Source organism: Choloepus didactylus, chromosome 5 (genome assembly GCF_015220235.1).
Source record: "Choloepus didactylus isolate mChoDid1 chromosome 5, mChoDid1.pri, whole genome shotgun sequence".
Taxonomy (NCBI): domain Eukaryota; kingdom Metazoa; phylum Chordata; class Mammalia; order Pilosa; family Megalonychidae; genus Choloepus; species Choloepus didactylus.
Genome location: NC_051311.1, coordinates 122,837,415 through 122,863,145, shown reverse-complemented (window position 1 = coordinate 122,863,145; position 25,731 = coordinate 122,837,415). Strand labels below are relative to the sequence as shown.

The following is a 25,731-nucleotide window of genomic DNA, read 5'->3' as shown; positions in this document are numbered from 1 at the left end:
TTTTGTTGTGTTTTTAAAATTTTGCAAGGTGCTGTTAAATTATAGTACATTGAACAGTTTATTCAGAAAACCTTTCAAGAGTATACATCTATCTGATAAACACTATGCTAAAGCTTATAAAGATTAACATAGTTCTCCCTTTTCTCAGAGTTCATCAGCAGTAAATTCATTACATCTGAACTGTGATGGAAAAAATATTTTGCAGATTTTATATTATGTATATTCACAGTTTACTTAAAATCCTAAAGAGAAAGATCCCATCTGAGTGTGAATGAGGTAATACTAAATGCGTCATTCACTTAAGATTTCAGCCAACTCCAGACTTCAGAGGAATTTGAGGTTCTGTGACTAACATGTTATATTCACATATTGCTTTTGTGGCTGACACAAAAAGCTAAGGCTTATAAATCTTGACATTTCTGTGGTCATACTTTCTTTTTCAAGTGAATTCAGACATAGTAATACTGGGCCTTATTTTTAGATTTAATTACTTTTAGGTTGTTTCTGTATTAAGAGTGATTAAAAAGATCCCTCCCATTACTATCCTTTTCAGTGTAAAAGGATGCTACACTAGGGTGAATATGCCTGCATTTGCATTTAAACACCTCTTCATAAAGTTCATGCTATTCATCTGCTCTAGAAAACCTTTGTATTTTAAACATAAAACTGTGATATTGCCAGGAAATGAAAAGAGACAAACAACAATAAATTGTGAAGTTTAAGGAGAGAAAATTTGGCAAGGTCTGGCATAATGTTCATCTTCCTTGAATGAGATTGATGTCACTAGCTCTTATCTTTTGACATTAGATACATGTTTTGGGAAAATTTTGTTGACACTTCTAGATATACAATGAAATTCACACACACATACACACATATTTATCAATGAGCCTGATAATTTCAAATATTTGTTTACATACACATTTTGGAGCTAGGCATTTAATGTGCTAAGTTTTCTATCAGTGTCAGTATACAATAGATGAGTTTACATGGGCTTAATTTTAATTTTCTCACATCACCTCCACAAGGAGTTAGTCAATCCATCCTTGCATTGGACATTCACATGAAAGCACAACCACATTAAAAAAGTATATAACATTGAACTTATTCCTATTTTACTGGGCTTTCTCATTTACTCTGAGACCTAAATACTTAATTGAGTAATCACACTGATTATATTATCACTACAGAATTTAACCAGAAGCATCAAATGAAGGAGAGCTGTTTGCTGTTTTTTTTTCACTACAGAATTTAACCAGAAGCATCAAATGAAGGAGAGCTGTTTGCTGTTTTTTTTTCTTGCTCAGAGTTTACAAAATGTAATAGGACAAGGTTTGCACACTAGCTATTTGATAACAAAGTACTTTCAACAACCTTTACAGAGACACCTCAGACAATTGTGGCAAATAATTTTTCTCTGTTCTTGCTTGATGCACCTCCTAGAAACTTTAGGCAAACCATGCCCTGAAGGGGAATCTTCATTCTTATTTTTGCAGCAAGCATGCAAACCAGGGGAGAGCCTATTGGTATTACATTTGCAAATTCAAAACTGCACTTTTTTTGTGGTCAAAATCTCAGTAAAGCTTCCCAGATCACTATCATATTTCCAAACACAGCTTTAAATTGCAACTGAAGAGATAAAGAAACCACTTTTTTTTTTTTAAATTTCGTCTCTTGCCTGCATATCTTAATTTGAAGAGAACTTTAGTAATTTTACTACAGGTGATGGCTATTCAAAACGGGTAGTTAGACATGTATGTTTGTTATTAATATTTTCTTACTTACTCTACATTGGCTGGTGCATTAAAATGACAACAGCATTTTGCTGCTCTGAATTTTTGCAGCATATTAGATAAGCTTTCATCACTATGAACTCATCTGTGACAAATTATAGACAGTTTAGTTCCTGTAAGCTGATTTGGCCCAATACTAATGTCATGTTACAGAGCTCTTTGATCCACAAGTTTCAAACTAAATAAAAATCCTTTGTCCTAAATTAAATCTACAAAATTCAATTTAAAGATTAGATTGAAAAATTTTAAGCCAAAGTCGTTTACGACCAAATATCAAGGAGTAAAATGTAGAAAAGCAGCTCAGAAGAGAGACTACAAAATATCTTTTAAAAATGTAGAGATTTTGACCTAAATCTTATTATGTCATTAATTTATAATAAAATTTGAATCAATATATATGAAATATCATAGATAATAGATTTATGAAAAATATTACAAAATAAGTGCACCAATAAACAACATATCAGCCATCTCAATAGATAACATGATTTAAGAAGAGCAAAATAACTTAAGAGACATTATTAATCCTAGTTTTAAGTGCTACAGTTAACTCAGTTTAAATATGTGTGAAGTTAACTCAAAAATGGATTTCATTATTCATAAGTACCATAAATTGAATTTTTACTGTGTGCAAGTATTGTGCAAAATATTTGCCTTACCCCTTTTTAAGGATATTATTAATATTATTATTATTCCCATTTTACAGATGAGGAGGTTGAGAGTTAGAGATTTCAAATAACTAACACAATGTCAGACTCCCGGAAATGACAGCACTGAGATTCAAGACCTGGTCTATTAGATGACAAGGTGCACATTTGTTACCACTGTGCCATATGAATTTTCTAAATGTTATAATCTATGGATACATAATAAGATGGTGCAAATACGCTGTCATCTTAACATCTGGGTGTATTTTACACTACAGCCTATTATTGTTGCCGAATTTTGTAAGTATCTTATTGTGTGAAAAAACAGAAGTGAATCTACATATAATGCTTCCATTCCTTCCTCAGTATTTTTCCCTTTGAAGTCGCCACTTAGCCAGTTTGGGTTTTAGTTGTGCATTTAGCAAAAGTTAAAAATATAATGCCAAACTTCATTGGTTGGATTTTTTTATTAGATAAGGTAGAAATGAAAGCAGCAGGCAATTTAATTAGCAGTAATTTTTTCTGGGCAAGTCATTACTTTGATGAACTTCAGAGCAATGTTTATGGCTCCTAATTAACCATGTTAGTCATTTGATTGAATAATCACTTTGGAAATGTTTCTACAATTTGATTAGAGTCTGACCCACTCTGATAGTCATAAATTAACTGCTATCACTTTAGAATAACATGACTTTAGTTACTTTGTGGGAATAAACTCTCTTGGCCATATTTTTTCAGGCTTCTATGGACCATTTAAAGGCCACCAGTCTTAAGGATAGATTGTATTTAAACAGTGCTAGCCAATGTGTCTCAATTCAAAAGCCAGATGTTAATTTTATTTACTCTGGGGTATAATAAATAGTTTTAGGAATTGGCAAAAGCACAGTTATATTCTCACATATGATTTTTTTCCCTAAATGGTTATTCAGTGCTTTTTCTGTACGACTTCAACCATAAGTTGGATCTTTGAAAATCTAATGGAGATTCTGTCTTAAACTTTATTATAAGTTGTTAATGTATAATGAATTTTAAATCAGTATATTTTAAATATCACAGATTAATAGATAAAATTTGCAAAGAATATTAGAGTAAGTACAGAAATAAGCAACAGATCAGCTATCTCAATAAATATGTATTAGTCAATACATCAATCCCAATCTTTGATGTCAAATGTCTAGGATTCCAGGATTTTGCTAATTTTGTTTCAGACTAGAATACTTTTATATGGTGTTCCTTCATTTTTGAGTAGTGGATTTCTCAGAAGTGCTTGCATTTCCTCTCTTCCTCCTTTCTCCTTCCTCTAGGGAGGAAAGACTGCATTTAGTCACACTTACATATAATAGAGTTTAGCCTATGTGTTTTCCTCTATCTGCCTCCAGAGCCAGCCAGCTGTTTTTACAGCCGCACTCCAGCTGTGCAGCAGTCAGTAAAAGTGTTTTGTGGCAGGGTGTCAACATTGGTACAACAAAACGCTTGCCTCAGAGCAGCTGCTGAGCTGATGGCAGGGTCATTAACACTGTCCCTTCCAGGCCCATTTGCTTTGCAGGACACTATATCTGGCAATAAATCAAAATTACATTAAAAATAAATTTTAAGTACTTTGGTCAAAAAGTTAGGATAGAACAGTTTGTGCTAATTATTTAGCAAACCCAAGGATGAACTGCATAAGAACTGTATTATAATGCTGATATCAAGAAAAAAGGTTAATTCTGCCTTTTGTAGAGTCAGAAGTATATACTACACAATAATTTAAATAAAATATTTAATAAGAGTTTTACAGTATTATAACTTGTAAGCAGTTTATTCCAACGTACTTTTAAATGTAGGAATTATGGATTGTCATTATGATCTTTTACGAATAAAACCACATAAGATAAACTTCTTTTTTTCTGTGAAGACTTCACTTCGATAATTTTGAACACTGAAAAAATCAGAATGGCAAAGAAGATTCAAATGAGAAGTAGAATTTAGGAAATTCTGCACTATGTTATATGCTTGCTTTGTAAGACATTCCAGACCAAGAAAGAATTCTCTGGGTCATGTGAACAGTGCTCATTATCTATTATAGCAGAAAAGTCCATAGCCAGATAGTTAAAATGAGTCTTTCAATTCCAATTCACTGAAATTTCCTTTTTCACTTGTTCAGAGATCATGCACATCTTCCTAATGATGGAAAAGGGTATTTCTGATATTATAAAGCATGTTTGTCATATTCTTTTTGTAAATTCATTTTTATATATGTTGTTAAATAAAACTCTAGTAATGCAGCTTTAGTAAGACTATAGAATTGACTTGATCACATATATTTATAAATGCCTACAGAACTTATACAGGGATTTGTCCAGATTTTGAAACTAATAAATATGGGGGGAAAAAAAAGGCAAAAATGCAAAGAGAAAATTAGGTGCAGGGCCTCAGAAGGATCCAATGCTAGTCTAGGGCCCTGAAGTTTAAGCTTCATTGGCTTCTGTGGGTGAGGCTGTATATCCAAAATCAAGGAATTTGGGAACAGTAATAGACTTCGGAGAATATCTGGCCCAAACCCAAATCAAAATGGTTTGTCCAAAGTTACAGTTTAGTTAGGAGTAAGACAAGGACTTGAATTTTAATCTTTTGACTCCTAATCCATTATTTCTTTCCTTTTCCCCATATCTAAGCTAGGAAACCCATTAGAGATTCACAGCTGTCACTGTGACTCAGGTTTAACCATTAACCAAGTTTATTTTCTCAGTGATGAGTTTACTTGGTTACATAGGCAGGGCTTTACTTTTAGGACAATAATGGTATTTGTTTGCTCTGAAGTTGTTGGATTTCTGTTTTAAAAGCCTCATTGGTTTTGAAAATGACCTGTGTGCTTCAAAAACAAAAAGCCTGCTGCTGGCTTTTATATGAAAACCAAAAAAATAGCAATCACCTAAAAGGCAAGAGTAGTTTTAAGATATTTAGTTATTTTTGGCTTTTCTTTTTATAATAACTTTTGTCTAGTATTCATGAAATAAACTGGGAATCGGCCTTTGGTTGATTTTTGCTTTGTAAATTAGATGCATGGTAACTGTGAAGAACACATTAAGGTATTTGCAATAAGACTGGTAGATAACCTTGAAGCATTATATTTACATGGTAATATGTATATAAAATTATTCTCAATTGTCTTGAAACATAACTGTAACTCAGTGATGCTGTTTGCTCCGAGGACATCATTACACTCAGGTGGGGTTGCAGTTGGAACCAACCTTTTCTCAGGGTTAACTTAGATGAACACAGACTTCACACGCCCGTTCCAGAGAATCAGCGTTCACCATGATATGCTTCTTGTTCTTCCATTTCTTGTGTCGGCCATTCCTGAAATGTTAACTATGTGTTGACAGGTTCCCTCATGGGACTCCTGTCACTTTCTGTGTTGTGCCTATCTCCACTCTGTCCACTGTTAACAGCATTTTCAGCTCTTGATGCCTTTTTGACCAATGTTGTTTCCTTTTTCAGAAGTGCCTAGCTGCCACTCCATTTATATGAGGCAAGAAGGTTTCCTGGTTCATCCTGGCAGAACAGAAGTTAAGTTTTCCAGAATTGAAATACCTTATACTTTTCAAAATAATCTGACATCCCAAGGATGAGGTTACTTAATTAATCATTATATTCTTTAGGAAAAATCATTTATTTTCACCAAACCATTTTGTCTTTAAAGTGAAAGGGAGATTTTTCAGGTTCTGTACTTTGTATTTAGTTGTGATTATGAGTCATATACAGATCAACAGCTGAAAAGTGGATTTGTGTTATTTTTTTGCCAATAACCACATCCTTTCAAAGTGGAACATATGCTTTATAGATTAGCCCACCTTACTCTATGCAGTCTGTTGAAATGCATATTTGAGGAATATTCAGATTTGTTTTAAAGATTTAAGTAGTTTTGAAGAAAAATAGTAGATCTAAATTTGCTTACCTTTTAATATCCCGGAATTTACATTTTTAGACATGTAATTCTTATAAATGGGATTTCACATAATCTAAGAGGCCTAGAGAAAGGAGTTTTTATTATGGATGTTTTTGTGATCACCATGGTGGGAAAGCTTTGCTCTAATAGAGTTTGATACCTGCAAATGAATAGATGAGAATCTGGATATAATCCTCATAAAAGTATTTCTGGAAATATGTTCATGGCTCTTGACCAAAGCATTCTATGGTCTCTTCAGTAAGACTGACTTAGATGCATCTTATTACTAGGTTAGGTCTAATGTTGGTTATTTTGTATAAATGATATTTATTTAAGCAAATCCCCATGTTTAAACAAGAGTAAAATGGGGGTGATAAATCCAAAATATTTGAGACCGAAAGTTTTGTACAAATTGCAATGCAGTTTTTGTCACTGCTGTTGTTACTATTACATGACAAATAAAACTGACTGAACTGAAATTTCTTACTTACGATTACAGATAATATTAGATTAAGGTTCATGGTCAAAGCTTGGGGCCTAGAAAATGCTAGTGAAATGCTGTCAATTTATTTTGCCTATTTTTGTATTATGGCAAAAAAAAAAAAAAAGAGGAAAGGTGTTTTTCTTTTTCACTATCTTAGTCATTGAAGGTGAACAACTGTGAAGATTTGTCTAGTAAATATTTCTATAACGAAATAAGGAGGTAAAATGAATCTGTTTCAGATCATCAGGGTAATAATAGATAGTGCAAGGTAAATATCAGGGATTCACTTATTGAATAAAAAAATCTGAGAAGAAACTGGAACAACAGGTGACAACGTTATGAATCCTATGTTTGCCCTTATGTTTACATGAGCTGTGTGCTTCGGTTAATAATATGAATAGCTAACTTTCATTTATCACTGTGTGCTAGGCTTCCTTCTAAAGTTGTTTATATTAAATCATTTAATACTTACAACAACCCCAAAAGTTATGTACTATTATTATCAACCCCCTTTTATAGATAAGAACATTGAAGCAAGAGAGGTTAAATAATATGGCCAGGGGCAAAGAGCTGAAAGATGGCAGAGTGATTTTCTATCCCAGTATTTGTGCCAATGGTTATATTTTAAACTGTGTGTGACTTCATTTGTATCATGAATAAATGTATCCCATTTTCCCCTTACAGGCTGTATGTTTGAAAAGGGTCCCAGGCCATTTTATGATGACACCTGTGTTGTCCCAGAGAAATTTGATGGTAGGTTTTTCATTGTGCTTCATGTTTTGATTTACGTAAGAGGAAGTGAAGAGATCACCTGTGCCTCTCCCAGAAACAGTCGGCATTCCTACTTAAGATTTCTGTGTATATCATTTAGCATGCACTCAGCTCTAGCTAAACTTCAGCTACAAATTTTCTTTTTCCTTCCCCCATTAAGAAGCTTTTCCCTTTTGTCCTGAGAGAGTCCCTTCTTGAAGATATAACCAAAGAGCATCCTTCTTGCTGAGCTTTGTGTGGGGTAAGAGGGGGCTTTCCATTGCCCTGATGAGCACATGCAGCTTGTTTTTCAAGATTTATTGAAAGTTGATCCTGTAATTAACAAAGCAGAGCAGAAAGCATGCCACTGTGGATGCACTGATGACTAATGCAGCCTCTTTTATTGTCCATGAAAAGATGCATTATGGAACACAAGAACAACATAGCTGCCCATTTAGTTAGTGTTTTTCAGTCCCTCTTCCCACCCCACCCTGGGAAAAATGTACATTACTAATGTGGCATTACTTTGTAATTGCTTAAAAGGAAGTTTAGGAAAGCATTACCTTTTTAATATCACTCGCTGTTGCAATGAAGAGGTCCCAGATGTTAGAAAGGGGTGTCAAGTTAGATAGAACCTTCTTTTATTGATAACGGTGGCAGAAGTCAGCCTCTATGAGGAAGCTGGGGTAAAAAGTGAACAGTTAATTGATTTAGTGGTTCTTCAGAGTGGTCTTCCATATTTCCTGCTTTGATTGTTTAACAGGAAGAGAGCAGGGGCCCACTGATTAGCTGATTGCACAAACTTTGGGGATCATGGCTGTAATGAGGAGGGAGCTCTCAGAAGTTTTTAATTGCCATTATTTAAACAGCAAAGTACATGCTCAGATTGCTTTTCAATCCCTAATTAGTTGCTTGCAGATTACTCTATGTTCCCAAGCTTTTTGCTGTTCTTACACTTTTTGCTGTTCTTACACTTCTCAAAGGATTGGTGAGTCTTGGGAAGATCTGCTTCCTTAGCCTCTTTTTAATTGCTAAATCTATTCAAGGTCACAGGGTTAAAAACCCAATTGGGTCACTTTTTTGGCCTTTTTCTACAATAGTGAGTTTAAGCTTTGAGTTTTGGAGGTGTGAACCAGGCTGTTTATTTTGCACCAAAAGCAGAGCATCACAATTCTTAAAATATACAACAAATTTTTCTCTTTAGACAAAGCACAAAGCCCCTATTTCTTGAAAGAACCTTCATCATTTCTTTCATTCTTAGCAAGCTTTGTATGTTAAGAGATCTTGAAAATGAGTAAGGGCATGTAAGGAAGAAATATGTCTCAATACTGTAGAGAGGATTGCACTGAAATCTAACAGACCAAAGTTACACTAATATTTAAGGAAGCTGTCTTCAGTATTTATTCCCTTTGGCTTTTAAATACTCCTCACTTTTATATTAAGAAAACATATTTTGGAAGATAGTACTAGTGTTTCATTTTATAAGAAGTGGAAAACAAGAAAAAAGAAAACAAAGGTTATTTTTAAATAGTACCTGGCCAGTATGATCAGTCACATTTATAAGCAGAAGCAATCTAGAGACTAGAAAATTTTAACAGTGTTTCACTCTATCTCCATAATTGCTCAGCTATCCCCTTGAAAAAAAAGCAAGCTGTGAATCTCAGAAGGAACAACTGAGATAAATAAAATTGTCATTGAAATCAATACGAAGAGACACATGTATTATCTAGCTTAGGCCAAAACAACAGAATGATTTTCAGCAGCTATTGACTGGATAATTCTGTATTTTGGTTTAAGTTTTTAAAGTGTTGTTCCGTTTTATAAATATTTTAAGAGGTATATTTCTCCCTACTGACCAAAAGAAAGTTTTACAAAGCTTGTGATTTTTGTCTATTTTGTAATTCACAAGTAGTGTGAATAAGTTGGCTTGAATATATTGTCTGAATTGTTTCTTTAGTGGAGAAAAGAAATTCATGCATTAACAATGATAATGTTTGTAGGAGCCTAGACACTCAATCCTAATTGCTAGAGATAGAAGTAAATTATCACAAGTCATGGCACTGAATATTTTTTTGGGAAAACCAAGTAAACTGATCTTTATATCACAGACATACACTAACACCATTATTACTGTAATCTATTTAATAAATTTTATACTGTATATGAATATTGTATTAAATGTAACACAAAAATCATTCTTACTTAAAAAATATAATTTTACAGAAAAACCTGGTGTATACATTTTAAAATTGGACTTTTGAAAAACAATAGTAAGCTAAATTCAATGAGTGAAGCATAAGCAACAACAACAAAACAAAAGCAAGAGATAATTTTTATTTGCTACCAGTTGAGAAAGTGGGATGAATCTATGGAGGGGATGAATCCATGGAGGGAAGGATGAATCTGTGGAGGGAAGATGGCATGAAGGTAATCCAATATGCCCTGAATTACCCATGAGATTTTTGTAATTTGCATAAATTACATAAATAACTCAGTTTAAGATGCTATTAAATTTACTTTGAAACATTTGCATTAAAATTTTAAAAAGTTAGTCATATGCAGTTCAATGAGGTATTTACAGATGGTAGTTTGCATAATTTAATTTGTAAAAATAAAATAGCCAGAGCTTAAAATTGACTATCCCCTCTTCAGTTGCTGCTTAGCAAAAAAGTGTGATGAGATACCATGATTTTTAGAGAAATCAATGAAAAAGTGGTAAATGACATTCATGAATTTATTCTGTACTACCTGTGTGTGTTTATATTGGCTAGTATATATTATATATAGTTGTCTGGTTTATACAGATTATGGGTTTATATTCAACTTTTTAGCTGCATAAATTCCTATTTTATGGTAAGATGATGTTTCAGAGAAGCCCATAAAGTAGTCGTGGTTTATACATTTTAGTGGTTGATTTAATGTGTAGTTTATTGTAAATGGAATGGTATCACTAATAATAAAATCCTTTAAAATTTTTTGAATTTAGGAGACATCAAACAAGAGCCAGGAATGTATCGGGAAGGACCCACATATCAGCGGCGGGGATCCCTTCAGCTCTGGCAGTTTTTGGTAGCTCTTCTGGATGATCCTTCAAATTCCCATTTCATTGCCTGGACTGGTCGAGGCATGGAATTTAAACTGATTGAACCAGAAGAGGTTGGTTTAATAGATTTAATCAGGGAAATCAGATGTGTTGCAAGATAAAGAAACTGGTATATTTGATTAATGTGCCAAAAATACTTATAAAATATAAAAACTTTAGTGAAACTTTCTGAATTAGAAGGTGGGCAAAAAAAGTCTTAATTTAAAATCACAAATGCATGTGTGTGTTGAGTGCTTGTTATAGTTGAATACCATCTACAGAACTGATAGGTGGAAGATCAACCAGTGCATCATTAACATAAGGCCTTATTCAAGAGTGACTGACCTGAGAAGGCTCCAAAGGAGAACCAACTTGGGGAAGGAGGGCAGAATGTTCTATGGGGCTTCTCAGGGGATCTGCATCTGCCTAAGTTAGTTTTGGGAAGAGAGGAATTGTTCTTGCAAATTAGCCACTATTATTTAGAAAATCTGTATTTTATCAAGAGATTGGAAAGGCATGTTTAGGGACCAAAATCATGTGCAAGAGGGATGGAGGAGGAATAGCTGTGGGGGACAAAGACATGCAAGGGCTACAGTAGAAAATTCTGTCCTTAAGTATCTTAAAGGATTCAGGACTGGTAGAAATATTGTTTCTCTTTGATTGTTAGTGACATTTGCTGCAAGTCTACTGGGCTGTTTATATTCCATTGAAAGATAAGGATGACATTGCCACTATCCCCATAGAGATGTAAGACAATATCTAAATGAGAGAAATCAGGATAGAGATAATATAGATAAATGGAACAATGTTTTCAAGTAACTATTCAAATACATCTTCCTCACACACCCACACCCACACCCACACATGGAGTATTTCCATGAAGAATTTCTCATTTCAATTTTTTTTTTCTTCCCAGGTCTAGCTTTAGGCTTAAAGCTACTGTTGTTACTCAACATAATCCATAAATAGCACTTCCATAGAAAGTGAGAGTTACAGGAAATTTTTGTCTTACTAAAGATGCTTTCTTCACTACTATTAAAATTGACTTCAATTGATTGAAGACTGTGAGCTAACCTGTCTATGACTGATCATACTGGCTGTAGGATGTAAACACCTCGTGAGGTAGAAAAATTCAGTAAGACATCCAGCTATTTTTGAACCCAGGGTGATTAGTTTCATATGGATTGGACATCTACAATCTGGACGACTGGGCCATACATCTTAGATTTGTTGCCCTATTAAACCATGTATTCAATTTATATATCAGATAATATGCATGAATTGATGTCCAGAAGATAAGGCCATGTTACTTTGTAAAATTAAGAGGTTATCTGATTCAAATATGTATTAAAAGAAATATGGAATAAGAGGAACTGGTTAGCTCAATTAAGTCTCTTCCAGACTGCATCAGTGCTCTAGTAGCACTTGAGGGGTTTGGCTTTGCAGCCTCCCCCTCCCAGGGTTTAACATCGGAATTTGAAAGTATTCCTTACCTAGTGTGGCTAACTGTTAGGGTGTTTGAACTTTGTAGTGTGCCTGAAGCTTAATTTGGCTGTCAAAGGAAATTAGTTTTTATGTAGATGTAGTTAAATGGTGTCAGTGAAAGAACTGCAAAAATGTGAAGCACTAAGAAATGAGACTAGAAACACTTAACCTAAAAGTAATTTGAAAGCCCTTTAATATGATGGGAATGTGTGCTCTTCACCTCATGAAAGATGTTAATAATCACTGCAAGAGTTGGTTCATTGGAAAACTGAGTACATTCTACAGGAATTTGTATCTGCTAAACATTTATTTCCCTCCACCTGTGATTAAAATAAACTGAGGAGAAACAGATTTCTTTTTTTTTTTTTTTTTTTTTTTTTTTTTTGCCACGTATAGGGGAAAGCCCCATAGATAGGGGAATTACTGGATTATGTCAGTAATTCTTGATCAACTCTGAAGCATAAAAATCTTCTGCAAGTGATGATTTCTGTTTATGGCAATTGTTCACTTTTTTTTTTAAAGCGGATTTATTGAAATAGATTCACATACCATACAATCCATCCAGAGTGTACAATCAGTGGTTTTTTGGTACATTCAGAGTTGTGCATTCATCACCACAATCAATTTTAGAATGTTTTCATTACTCCAAGAAGGAAAATACCCATTCCCCTTAGCAGTCACAGCTGTTCACTTTTATAATGATCAAGTTTGAATAAGTAGAATAAAAGACTTGAACAGATGACTGTTAAGTTCCTTCCAATTCTGGATTTCTGTGATTTTAAAAGATAGGAAAGAAATACAATTATATCTGTTCCACACAACAAACTGACATGTAGACATTTCTATAGCAGTCTCACAAAGTGAAAAAGAGCTGGGTCATTCAGTCAGTAGATATTTCCAAATAGTAACTAACTGAATGGGAATTACACAATCAGCACTGAATGTCTTCTGAGGCCTTTGTTCAAAAATGAAACAACCCATTTCTGACTATTGCATTGCTCACGGTTGCAGTTGCTTCCATCAGGCAATGTCTGCTGTTCTGTTTAAATTTCATCCTTGGAAAGTGTGAAATTTCTTTAGCCTCTACAGCCCACAGTCACCCTCTTTACCAGCAGCTCTTCAGCTGTTCTATTCCAGCACAACTCAAGAGAGATGGCTCTGACTCCATCCTTCTGTTGGACTTACTCAAGAATTTCCTTAAATCTCATCTTGCGTGTAGTATGATATTGAATGAGACTCCAGGCCTGTGCCATCCGCTCATTGTGTTTGGATAACTTTAGCAAACACATAATCTTTAATATCTCTCTTTTGGGGATATTTGAGATAATGAGATATAATGTTGTAATTATTCACAGATAGCAGGGAATTGTTCTCGGGAACAGTTATCAATATAGTAAAGCATCTATATGACTTGTTGTAAAGTTCTTTTGATTTTAATCAAGCTTGTTAAGCTGGAATAGTTACCAGGCAGTCTGTTAGGCCCCACTGGTGGTTTCCAGTTTCACTGTTGCATGTTCAAGCATGGTTTTAAAAACAAGTGAATAGCACTTGATCCAGTACACATTTTTATTTAATTCATTTGACAATAAGGATGAATGACATAGGGCCACCATCTTTTCAATTTCCTTGCTAGCAGCTTAAGTTTTCATTTGAAGGAGGAATATTATAAGGAAGTATCAGTGTCTTCTTTTCTACTCTTGAGAATTGTGTCTTGGCTTTAAGTAGTGCTGGATATAGTGGTGATTCGTGGAGCATATGTGAGGACTGAACGGATTTTCTTAGTTGGAGTGGCCCACACAGCCTGGGAATTATAGATCTTAGGAAGACCTGTTAATTTTGAGCTTCAATTTTGTCTGCATCTCACAGGCTGTTTGGTATGGACCCTTCCCCTCAACTTTGTGAGGAATACAACACTGAAACAGCTCTAAGAATAGTTTTTACTTCTTGAACATGTCTGCTTAATATCCATTGTGCTGAGAATTAACTGACACCATAGGAGTGAAACTCTATTTACGGCATTAAAATAAAATCTTCTTTTCCCTCCCCAGAGACTTCCATAACATTGTCATAAAGTTTCTTGCAAGTATTATATTTTCTAGGTGAATCCTGGTGAGTTTCTAGAAAAGAAGCATTTATAAATGAATAAGTATTCAGAAATTGTTGTTTAATTTAAGGCAATATTAATCACTCATTTTTCACATCTCCTCCAGGTTTCAGGCTGTTCAACTGTCGTATCTATTAAAGATTCTCTGGTGTCCATTGTAAAAGGTTTTTGAAAGACATTTTATTTAGAAAGTATTATTTTCTTATTGTCACCCTCTCCGTTCACTATTGTTCCATACATTTACATTAAAGTGAAGTTTGTCCTTTTAAAATTAAGATGTACTTGCCTCTTTGACTATCTGGTTGGATATATAATCTTGTCTAAAACATCTCGCTGATCTCAGAAAAGACTATGCATGTGACCAAATTACATGTGTCTTTATTCAGGGAATACAAATCAGTGAGAAAGAAAATAGCAAGGAACAATATTTTAAAACAGAATAATAATTTAAAAAAAAACTCTGGAGAAAGGTTATTGCTAATAAAGTGGAAAGAGACAGAACAATCTCTCTGAAAAGCATTCTATTTTGGTATTTGTGGCATAGCAACAACTTGGAATTTCATGGAATTGAATGAACACGCTAACCCTATTAGTTAATGCTCTCTTGGGGTTGCCTAGGTTTGCTTGGCAGCTGCAGTTTCTGCTCACACTAATAAAAAGTGGAAATTAATGGAACGTGACTTTAGCTGGGGGTAGCAAAAGCAGGCTACCATATTCTTATGATGCTTCAGCTATCTGGTGTGGTGGTGAGATGGAATTATACATTGAGAAAGGAGGTTTTTTTTTATTGTAGCATTTTTTAGGAATGATTGTTTGAAATCAGGAAGGTTTTCTTAAAGCTCTATTGAAGAACTCTCTCTTTGCCAGATAAGTTGCTCCTCCAGAGCCACATCATAAAATGCTTGAGTATTATTCACTAAACTACAAAGTGGACATTCTGCTTTAGAGATTTTTGTTTGTGGACTGATATAGACTGTGACCTTTTCCACTTCCTTCTTATTTTTAGCATCCAATTACTGTTCCCTAAACTAATGCCTGATTCTCCTGTTTAGTATTGGCTACAATTTTATTTAGATGCTGCTTCAGGCAATAAAAATTATTTGCAGTTTAGTTGATTAATTTGTATACTAGTTCCTCTGCTGCACACACATTACCACTTGTTCCCTCTTTTACGTAGTGTTGAGTACAATATCTTTTCATTTATCAAAGCCTCAATAAGACACCTTTACAAACAGGTTCACTAAGCTGCTCTTGATCTATAGTTTTTATCTGAAAAACCGAGAAGGGAAAAAACAGAGACCTATCTCAAGCAGGATGGAAAACTTGCCTCATTTTTTGTGAATTGCAGACTGTTCATTCCCATTGTAAACACACTCCCTTATTTCCATTTAATTTTGTATCCAAAACAATAGTGACAAAGAATTCCATTGTGATGGTTCAGGGTGATTGCTGGTTGCCTGGTTTAAAAAGCAGACCAGGACACTGGGAATTCAGATTCTGACAGCTTTTGCATCTTTACTTATGTCTTAAATTGGATATGTTTTGGAGGGTTTGGAAGTAATTAATTAATTATCTAATTTGTATGAAGTCTGTTAATAAGTTGATACTTAACACTACAATGTAATTCTGTTTTGGTGGCAGGTGGCTAGGCGTTGGGGCATTCAGAAAAACAGGCCGGCTATGAACTATGATAAACTTAGCCGTTCACTCCGCTATTATTATGAAAAGGGAATCATGCAAAAGGTGAGCAGCTAGCGCAGCATTAAAATGCATTGAAATGTTGCACATTAATCTGCACTTCATACTTCGAAAGCCATGTATCATTGCATTGCTGAAGCACGGTTTTCACTCATTTTAACAAATGCTTAGCTCTTGGTTTGGTATTTCAAGCCTTTGGTATTTATAAATGCATGAATATTGTGGACAAATGTGTAATAATATTATATACAAAATAATAGGCTTTCTGGAAGTGCCTACTTTGCTGCATATGATTAAGAAAAAAAGGTTGTTCTGGTACTAATAAAGTGCCTATATGTCTCAGAAGAAGCTCTTATTCTGCTACATTGTCCACAATTTTCTAATTTTGAAATGCTTTTGTACAGACTCCAATGAAAAGAAAGTATTTTAGCCACTAAGAATCTTCTTCTTTTCTTGTTCTGATTCTTAAAAACATTTTTTCTTGATATTCTTTGCCTGGTTTCATTACGTGGCAGCTTAAACCCTAAAACATTTATTAAAAATAAGTATTTGATCTTATCTGCTTGGTAGAAAGAAGTTAAATACATTTTATCCCAAATGAGCTTCATTATTTAAAAGTTTTGAAACAGAATAGAGAGAAAATAAATGAATTACACTTAGAACAAAATATAACATTTTTGAACATGGTAATAAATAAATGAAGGAATAAAGATAAAATATCTGGATATTATTATTATATCTGTCATCCTTGCATACAGATGCAAATCTTATTGGCATGAGTGGGTACCAACTTTATGATTTATTAATTGTGAGCATTATGAATTTATTGTGCATCCTGTGTTCATTTTGGACATGAACGTAGTTACAGAGTACGGCATTATTTTTATGTCACCATAGGTATGCCATCAGAAATTAGACTAATTGTTACATGAAGCTAAATAGAACAGGAGGGGAACAGCACCTTTCCCAGAACATAGGGAAATCAGACCTCTGGAATGTGCAAGCCTGGAAGTTAGAATTTCCAAGATTCTTAAAAGATATGGTTTCATTAGCTTCTTAGTTGCTTCCTCTTTCCCTGTATTCCAACTTCAAAAGGTCTAATTGTCTGCTACCTGCTCCTCCTATTTCTCCATCTCCACCCTAGGGCTATTTTTAATTCCCCCCTTTCTCTCCTACCACCCACACCCATGTGTAGTCAAATCCTTTCAAATGCATCCCCTTCTTTTCCTTTTCACCACTGTCTTCCTGATTCAAGGGCACATTACCTGGACTGTCAGGATAGGTGTGGAGCAGTTTCCTTGGCAGTGCTGCTCAGTGGAAAAAGTTAATGTGGTCAGGATTTAAGCTCAAATGCTACCTTCTCACTTGATCACCTTTCTGAACAGACTCTTCTACTAAATGGTGGTATTTCTTACCTCATAAAGTTGTTGTGACTGTTAAACGAAATACTGTACTCGACCCACTTTGTATTGTTCCTGGTAAAATAAAATTCTTCAGTAAATGGCAGTTCTCAATGCCTCTCAAAAACGAAGGCACAGTAAGCCCTTGATCTTTAAGTCCCTTACTAAAAATTATATAATCCCTCCCACTCCATTTCCTAGAGAACAAATTTAAAACTCCATGTAAGCCTCTATTTTCGTACATGATGTAATTTCAAAACATGTATGAAAATAGGAAGTGTGAAGTTTGAATCGTAGATGTAAAGTTCCATTCATAGAAAGCTAAAATTATTGTAAGCTCTCTAATTACACCTCAGCTTTTAGGCACGTTATTTGGCACGGTATCCCCAGGATGTCATACTGGGTCTTCAGTGTGCTCAAATTTGCTTCTTATGACTAATATACTACTATCACACTCCCATTTTCCTCCTATTTTAACAAGTTGATAAGGTAAAACACTCAAATTATAAAATAATGACACAGATGCTGAAATAGAGGTAAACATTTTGCTCCTCGGATTTTTCCCTATTAGGCTGTAACTGCCAAAGGAAAACTATTTACAATTTTTTATCAGCTAATGTAGGAAAGTAAAGTGTTCTGCATGACAGACCTTTTGGTGTGCCACTGTATAGTGATAATCCAACCTGCAGAAGTTGAAGCCTACTTATAACTAGCACAATGATCAAGACCCCTTACAATTTTTACATCCATGTTTCCTCTGATGTGTTGAGCCAGTTCTGTTTGCTGTACCGTGACAACTGTGACTCCCTCTGTTTTACTTACTTTCCCTCTTTCTAGAACATCCTGTCTTCCCATCCTTACCTGCTGAAATTATGAACCTTTCTTATGCTTAATTCTTGTATAATCATTTGCTATAAAATGATGCAGTTTTTTCTAAAAATGTTAAGTGAAATTGTGTATTTTAACATATGGAGAACAATGTGTATCAGATCACAGTTGTGCATTAATTTAAAACTATGCATGTCTGCATATATCATGTATGAAAAAATAAATTAATAGAAAAGAAAAAGAAAAAGAAACCAAATGGGTCCAAACATGTTAAAAATGTTAATTTCAGTAGTTGTGAATGAAATAAGAAACATTGGAGTAATGTCTGTTATACCTTATAGAGTGTATAATTCTATTTAAAAACTTCAAAAATGCCCAGAAAAATGTATACCAGTATTTTAACAGTGGTTATTGCTGGACAATCACTATTTATTTTTTGCTTGATTTATAATGTCTAATTTTCCTCCAGTATCCCTGTATTACTTACAAACATTTTTTAAAACTAAAAAAAAAATAATTTAAATATCCAGCTTACCAAGGCATAGCTCAAAAGCCACTTGCTTATTTAACTATGATTTTCCTCCCCTTCAGAATTCTTATTTCAGCATTGCAATTTGAGTATATTTAATGTACAGCACTCTCCACATTGCAATTGTATTAATAATGGAATACAGACATCACTTCCTTTGATCAGTTATCAGTCCTTGTTCTAACTTCAGCAGAATTTAACATAGTTCAGTAAACCTACTAGTAGCCTTAAAAATGTTTGTTTAGAAGAAAAACAGAAGGAAGCTTTGAGTAGACCTTAAGAGATTTTATAATGTTGAGTGTATGTAGATTTCAGTTCTCTACTGTGAAAAGTTTTTCATTTATCAAAGAATTTGTAATTACAGCCAATAGCTACAGGTTGGTAAAAAAAAGGTCAGTAGCCTAAAGCAAATGCCTCTTGCTCTGCAGCCCCAAACTAAACAAAGCAGGTTTAAAATGCTCAGAAGCCTGAAGGTCATTTGTTTTATTTTTTTCTGAAAATGCTTTGAACAAAGGAGAATGAAATGAAACTATAGTTTATTATCTCAGCTTATTTCCTATTTTTACTTTCATGGTCATTTCACCTTTAAGAACTTGACTTCCTTTGTGAAAAGAACTAAAGTAAATTAACTTAAGCCAGTTTCCTCCCTTTGTCATGCACTCTGCTAGAGATAGACTTCGATCTAAATCTCACAGCAGTCTTTTCCCAGGATGCATTATAAAGAGAAGGGAACTGTGGAGGCACGTTAAGAAACATGCTCAAATTCATAAAACCTCCAAGTTCTGACTGTTTCTGAACCTAGAAATACTCATTATTTTGTTTTTTTGAGATTAGTTTCTCTTAATTAAATCCAGGGAGGAGGGGAAAGCCTAAAACTGAATCTAGAACAGCTTGCTCTTTCGCAGTTGTTCCTTTTTTTCCAAACATACCGTTCATAAACCATGAACATAGTGTTTGTCCCCACACACCACAAATCAACTAGCGGTGCCTTTTTGATACACTGGGACACGGAGGTGTTAAGTAACTTTGACCTTTCTGCAAACTCTACATACTCAAAAGAATTATCATCAAAATTAAATACAAAGAACTTTGTCTGCCCCCACACTCACCCCACATACACACACCCCACTCCTGGTTTTTTGAGAACCTCAGCATTGTCTATTAAGAGGGGCATGTTTGTTTCACTCCATTGTTTATCATTTCTTAAGGAATCATCACTCTTCAATATTTAGGTTGGCAGTATGTCATTCCTTACAAATTATGCCACTACTCCTTTTTTCAGGCAGTAGTCACATTTCTTTCTCATTTCCTCCCTATGCACTGTGTATTTTAAATTCTTTTCACTTTTTTTACACCTCTTACTTCAATTTGACGCTTTACACACATCCTTAACTTCTGCCTAATGCATCTTGCCTTCATTTTTTTTCAAGTGATATACCCAGGATAATGCTGTCCTTTATCCATCTTTCATCTAAATAAGGCTATGTGTCTTTTTTTTTTTTTTTGAGATAAGAATGCACAGTGAATTTAAAAAAAAAACAAACCCAGCTCTCTAGTCTAGTTTTGTTAGGAATAAAACACATTTTTCTTTTAAAGTTTGTAAGTTTAGTTTTTCTACAGTTTCAGAAATGTAATGTTAAGAGGGAGACACTATACCTTAAAGGTGCAGTTTAAGTTTTTATTAGTACAGATATTACTTTTAAGAACAGAGAAAGCATTTCAACATGAGATGCCTGCATTCAATCATTGATTTTTTTTTTCAAAATGTAAGGTTGCCTTTATGTTAAACCTCTGAGCTTTCTTAGCTATATCCGAAATAAACATAATTATTACTCAAGGTCAACATAAAAGAGTATTTCTTTGCACTGTTCTTTATATATTTCCCACAATTCATTCCACAATGTAAAGACTTTCTTTTCAGCTTTTATTTATATCTGTTAATATCTGTTTATATCTGCTTTTTTTCCATATGTTATCCATCCTTTCTGGTGTATTAAACCTGTTTTTTGTTTTTCTTTCCCTGTCCTTCACCATCTGGTGATGGTGAGGATGGATTTTTCTCTTTCATGTTGTCATCAGGTGGCTGGAGAGAGATATGTCTACAAATTTGTGTGTGACCCAGAGGCCCTTTTCTCCATGGCCTTTCCAGATAATCAGCGCCCGCTGCTGAAGACGGACATGGAACGCCACATCAATGAAGAGGACACAGTGCCTCTGTCTCACTTTGATGAGAGCATGGCCTACATGCCCGAAGGTGGCTGCTGCAACCCCCACCCCTACAACGAAGGCTATGTGTACTAATGCAAGTGACAGTCAAGCAGGGCGTCCTCGCGCTCTTCTTCTTGCAAGATGCAGAGAATCGCCGAATTCCCTTCAATCTTTGTTTTATTTTTTGTTTGTATTTTATTTTTAAATAATACACAAAAAGGGGCTTTTCCTGTTGCATTACTCTATGGTCTGCCATGGACTGCGCACTTTATTTGAGGGTGGGTGGGGGTAATCTAAGCATTTATTCTGTGTAACAGGAAGCTAATGGGTGAATAGGTGGGGGGATTTGAGGATTACTTTTTACCTAGGCTAGGGATGGGGTCCTACAGGTTTTGAGTATAATGAGGCTCTATCAATGTCTGTTTGATTTCCTAACAGCATAAGATAATGTTTCCTTTCTCCAGGTATCTGTGGTACAATTATTTCACATTGTGTAAATATCCACTTGGAGACTACCGAGCGAAATGCCTTGGGCATTTTTCCCCATCATTTCTGAGTCTCTGCAGGTGTACAAAAAAAAAAAAAAATACTGTAAATGGCAGTTTAATAATTAGAAATGACTGTTTTTGCACCTCTTGTAAAAGGTATTCAGAGATTGCATTTGCTGTTTTTTGTTTTGTTTTTCTTTGTATATGACTCTCAGGGGATACCCATAAAATGGGTATCCTCTCTGAAGTTGGGTAATAACTATGATTATAAATGAGGGGCACAGTTTTGGACTCGGGCTCCGAACTGAGTCAGAAGTCAGTCACATTACATGTATCTGGTGCCACCTTGCTGTTCAGATACAAATCATACTGTTAAATATTTTGAAGCCCATTTCTGTTAAATAATGACATGTTGTGGTCCTTCGGGATCTTCTTTTAAATGTTAAATCTGAGATCACAATGAAGCAAAAAATAACTGTCTCCTTTCATTTCCTTCGGTACATGAAACATTATTTAATCAGTAAGAATTAACTGTACTAAATCACATATTATGCTGTTCTAGATACAGCAAGCACTCCTTAAGAAAAATATCCCATACACTAAATAGGTACTATAGTAATTTTTAGACATGGTACCCACTGATATGCATTTAAACCTTTTACTGCTGTGTTATGTTGATAACATATATAAATATTAGATAATGCTAATGCTTCTGCTGCTGTCTTTTCTGTAATATTCTCTTTCATGCTGAATTTACTATGACCATTTATAAGCAATGCAGTTAACAGATAGCATTTCAGGACAAAATAGATGACTCGAACCATTTATTGCTTAAAAATAGCTTACGCCATGCTATGCTATAAGCAGCTTTTATGCACATTGACAAATGAAGAGTAAGCTTCAGCTTGCTAAGGGAAACTGTGGAAACTTTTGTAACTTTTGGTGAAATGGAAAATTATTCACAAATTGTCAAAGAATATGATGAAGTTGCTGTATGACATAGTGCTGGCACTGATACTATCCATCTTCTTGTTTTGGACACTCATGTAAATGTGATTGGATTGTTTGAAAGATTTAAAGATTTAAAGTTTCAAAGTTTTTTGTTTTGGTTTTGTTTTGCATTTGGTGAAAATATTTAAAGCAAGACATGTTGTTCCATTCATCTTAAAAACCCAATAAGGAAATGGTGTCACACTATCTTTGAATAGTTTGCTAAAAGATTCAAGGGAGAAATAGGAATTTTCTTCAATCCACCAATTTCCCAGAGGAATGACCTCTTTTCTTTTTCAGATTCTATAGGAAAAAAACAAAAAAAAATTTGTTAAGTCCTAACCGCACAGCCAAAATAAGCCTATAAAAGTATTTCATAAAGAGCACAGGAAAGATTGTGGAAAAATGACTTGAGCTAACCTTTTTCCAACAGCTTGATTCTCCAGATCCCAGCTTAATTCTCAAAAGAGGACAGTTATTGGAAACCCCACATACCCAAATCCATTCTATTCACATTTAATCCTATAAAAAATTCTAATTTCAACATGTATGTATCCTGTGATTTCAATGCTTGTTCTATATTATACATCATGTATCATCAGGGCCATTATGGCCTAATAAGTATGCCTTAAAAATGAGAACTTTTGGTATTTTTCTCCTACTGTGCTCATGTGGCCATTGATGGCATTTAATATAAAATAGATTTGAAAATATTCAGCAAAAGTTTTATTAGAGAATTGAGATATTTGGATAAATTGAAGTAGCAAATTTTAAGTGGGTCATTAAAATAAGGTCTAAATGAACACTGTTTGAAGATTCTTTTTCTTTTAATTATTTTTCATTTCTTTTTTCTTTTTTTCTTTCTAGTTTTAACACTCTAGTTCTAGTCTGCCAGTTCGGAGCAATTGGGCCTTGAGTTATGTTAAGGGATCAAAGGAAGATTAGTTATATAATATTTAAAAACAAACCATATATTTTGCTATTTAAGGTAGTGACTCACTGAACCAAATAAGTAATTGGCCCATATAAAGTATTTTCTCAGTGCAGAAGGGTTCAAAACACTGCATTATAAACCCTTGGAAAATGTATCTAAAGGTTTTTTGTTTTATTTTAAGTTCTGTTTTTGTTCCATTTTTTGTTTGGTTGTACTTTTATTTTCAGGTAGATTAATAAATCTGGCAGCTGATTTCTGCAAGATCTTTGTGTTTTGAATTGCTAATTGAATTTGGCTACTCAAAGATAGAAATCAATTAATAATAGAGTCTATTTCTTCAGCTTGGTAAAGGAAACTAAAAGATTCGTACATCTCCACGAGTGTTTGCTGCCTCTTGGTGATAATGTGCTAATACCCTACCAACTTATTACAACAAAGAATATTACATCCCAAATAATTAACGGAAAATGATTCTCCTAATGTATGCCTATACAAATACTTAAAATATAAAACCCCATAAAGCTGACAGTGCAGAGCAGTTTTCTTAGACCTTGGGGGTCATTTGATTGAACCTCCTACAGAGTATACTAGTTTCCTGTTGACACAGTAACCACAAACTTAGTGACTTAAATCAACACAAATTAACCCTCTTAGAGTTTTGGAGGTCAGAAGTCCAAGATGAGCTTTAAGGAGCTAAAACCAAGGTGTCAGCAGAAATTGTTGCTCCAGGAAACTCCTGGGGAGAATTGATCCTTGTCTCTTTCCCTTCTAGAGGCTGCTGGCATTCCTTGGCTCCCACATCACTACAATCTGCTCCCCTGATCTCGTCTCCTTCTCCCATACTGTAGTCCAATTTCCCTCTGCCTTCCTCTTACAGAGGCACTTGTGGTTACTTTAGGTCAACTCAGATAATACAGGATAATCTCCCCGTCTCAATATCTTTAATTTACTTAACCCTAAAAGCCCCTTTTGCCTTAAAAGGTATCATTTTACAGGTTCCGGGGATTAGGATGTGGACATCTGGAGAGTTGGGGTGGGGGTGGGGGCAGACATCGTTTAGGCTACCACACGTATGTAGGCACTGTGTACCCAAAATACTAAATGACTAACCTTCAGGCAGAAAAGTTTTATTGAGGGTGCTGGGATTAAAAATAAGTTGAAGGACACTGATATTTACCATTGAGTTACTCTTTCTCACTTTACTGCACATAAATGGTACTCGGAAACATGTTTTATTAAAGTTCACCCATTCCACTGAAGCATCTTGTAATCACATCAGGCTTTTAGATGAATCCCCCTAGATCAACACTATAGAATTACGCACACACACACGCAAAAGGTGTAGCAATTACAGAATAATAGCACAGTTAATTCTGTTGTCCAAGCCTGATTGTTAATTTCTAAATACATTTCTTTTGGTGCAAGAGTTGTTACATGATCTTAACATTTGCAAGTAATTACTATTTTTTAGGTAAGAACAATGAACAGAATATTTCTGTTACTCAAAAATTCTAAAATATGAGTCAACTTATCTTGGTTATAATGACAAGGAAATCAATATATTACCTGATATAGCATTTGGCCTGATCACAGAAGTTTCAAAAATAAACCACTTTGTCTATCATGCAGCATTTTCAGAGCCTGTAATGAGAAAACATGGGAGTGGGCCATTTGAATGTTCATTATTTAGAATCTTAAAAGAGAAAAAAATTAAAGAATGAACGAGTGAACTAATTTCCAGTTGTACTTTGGTATGCAGCAGGGGGAAAATAGTTAAAAATAATGATAGGAGGAAGTTAAAGGGGGCAAATGTAAATATTGGGTAATTGTAGTAAGTGCATAAAGTCCAAGTTTCAAGAAGGTGTTAGTATTAGGCATGATTCTAAAGAATTTGGCCCAATTTACTCAGTACTCAATTAGCACTTTCAGGACTTGATTTTTTAATGTAAGACAGAAAAATTTATTTAAAAAACAGTTTCTGGAAAAAGAATAATTTAGAAAGAGAATTTGCTTAGAGTAGTGGATACCTTTATGGAAACATTGATGATTTTAGAATGTTCAAGTAAAAGTGTATATAAAATAGCTATGATTTATGAATTCATATGGAAGGTAGGTCCTTTTTTGCATACACAATCCAATATTCTTTCTTTCACTATAAAGTTAGATTTGTTTCTTTAGGGAAGAGTATTTTAATGCACTTGGATGTATTAAAATTATACCTACAGTCTGAGAAAATATACTTTGAAAAACCTGGTTATAGCAAACTAAATATGCTCAGAAATTGAAAATATTGGACTGTCATGATCACTCTGAAAAGGTGGCACATCTAAAACTGATTACTGTTGCCTAAATTTTTTATTGACTTTAATTATCTTAATCA

General features: G+C 34.3%; 1 protein-coding gene across 3 annotated transcripts in view; it reads left to right on the top strand.

The window, feature by feature from the left end:
• Nucleotides 1-23,612, top strand: part of ETV1 (ETS variant transcription factor 1) — an 86,131-nt gene extending 62,519 nt beyond the window's left edge. For all 3 annotated transcript variants that reach the window (XM_037836810.1, XM_037836809.1, XM_037836811.1), the window contains 5 exons: nt 5,924-5,992; nt 7,540-7,608; nt 10,592-10,761; nt 15,918-16,019; nt 20,811-23,612. In XM_037836810.1, coding sequence (XP_037692738.1) covers nt 5,924-5,992; nt 7,540-7,608; nt 10,592-10,761; nt 15,918-16,019; nt 20,811-21,032 — 632 coding nt within the window. In that variant the 3' untranslated portion in view covers nt 21,033-23,612. The remainder of the gene's footprint in view (nt 1-5,923; nt 5,993-7,539; nt 7,609-10,591; nt 10,762-15,917; nt 16,020-20,810) is intronic.
• The last annotated feature ends 2,119 nt before the right edge of the window (nt 23,613-25,731 follow it).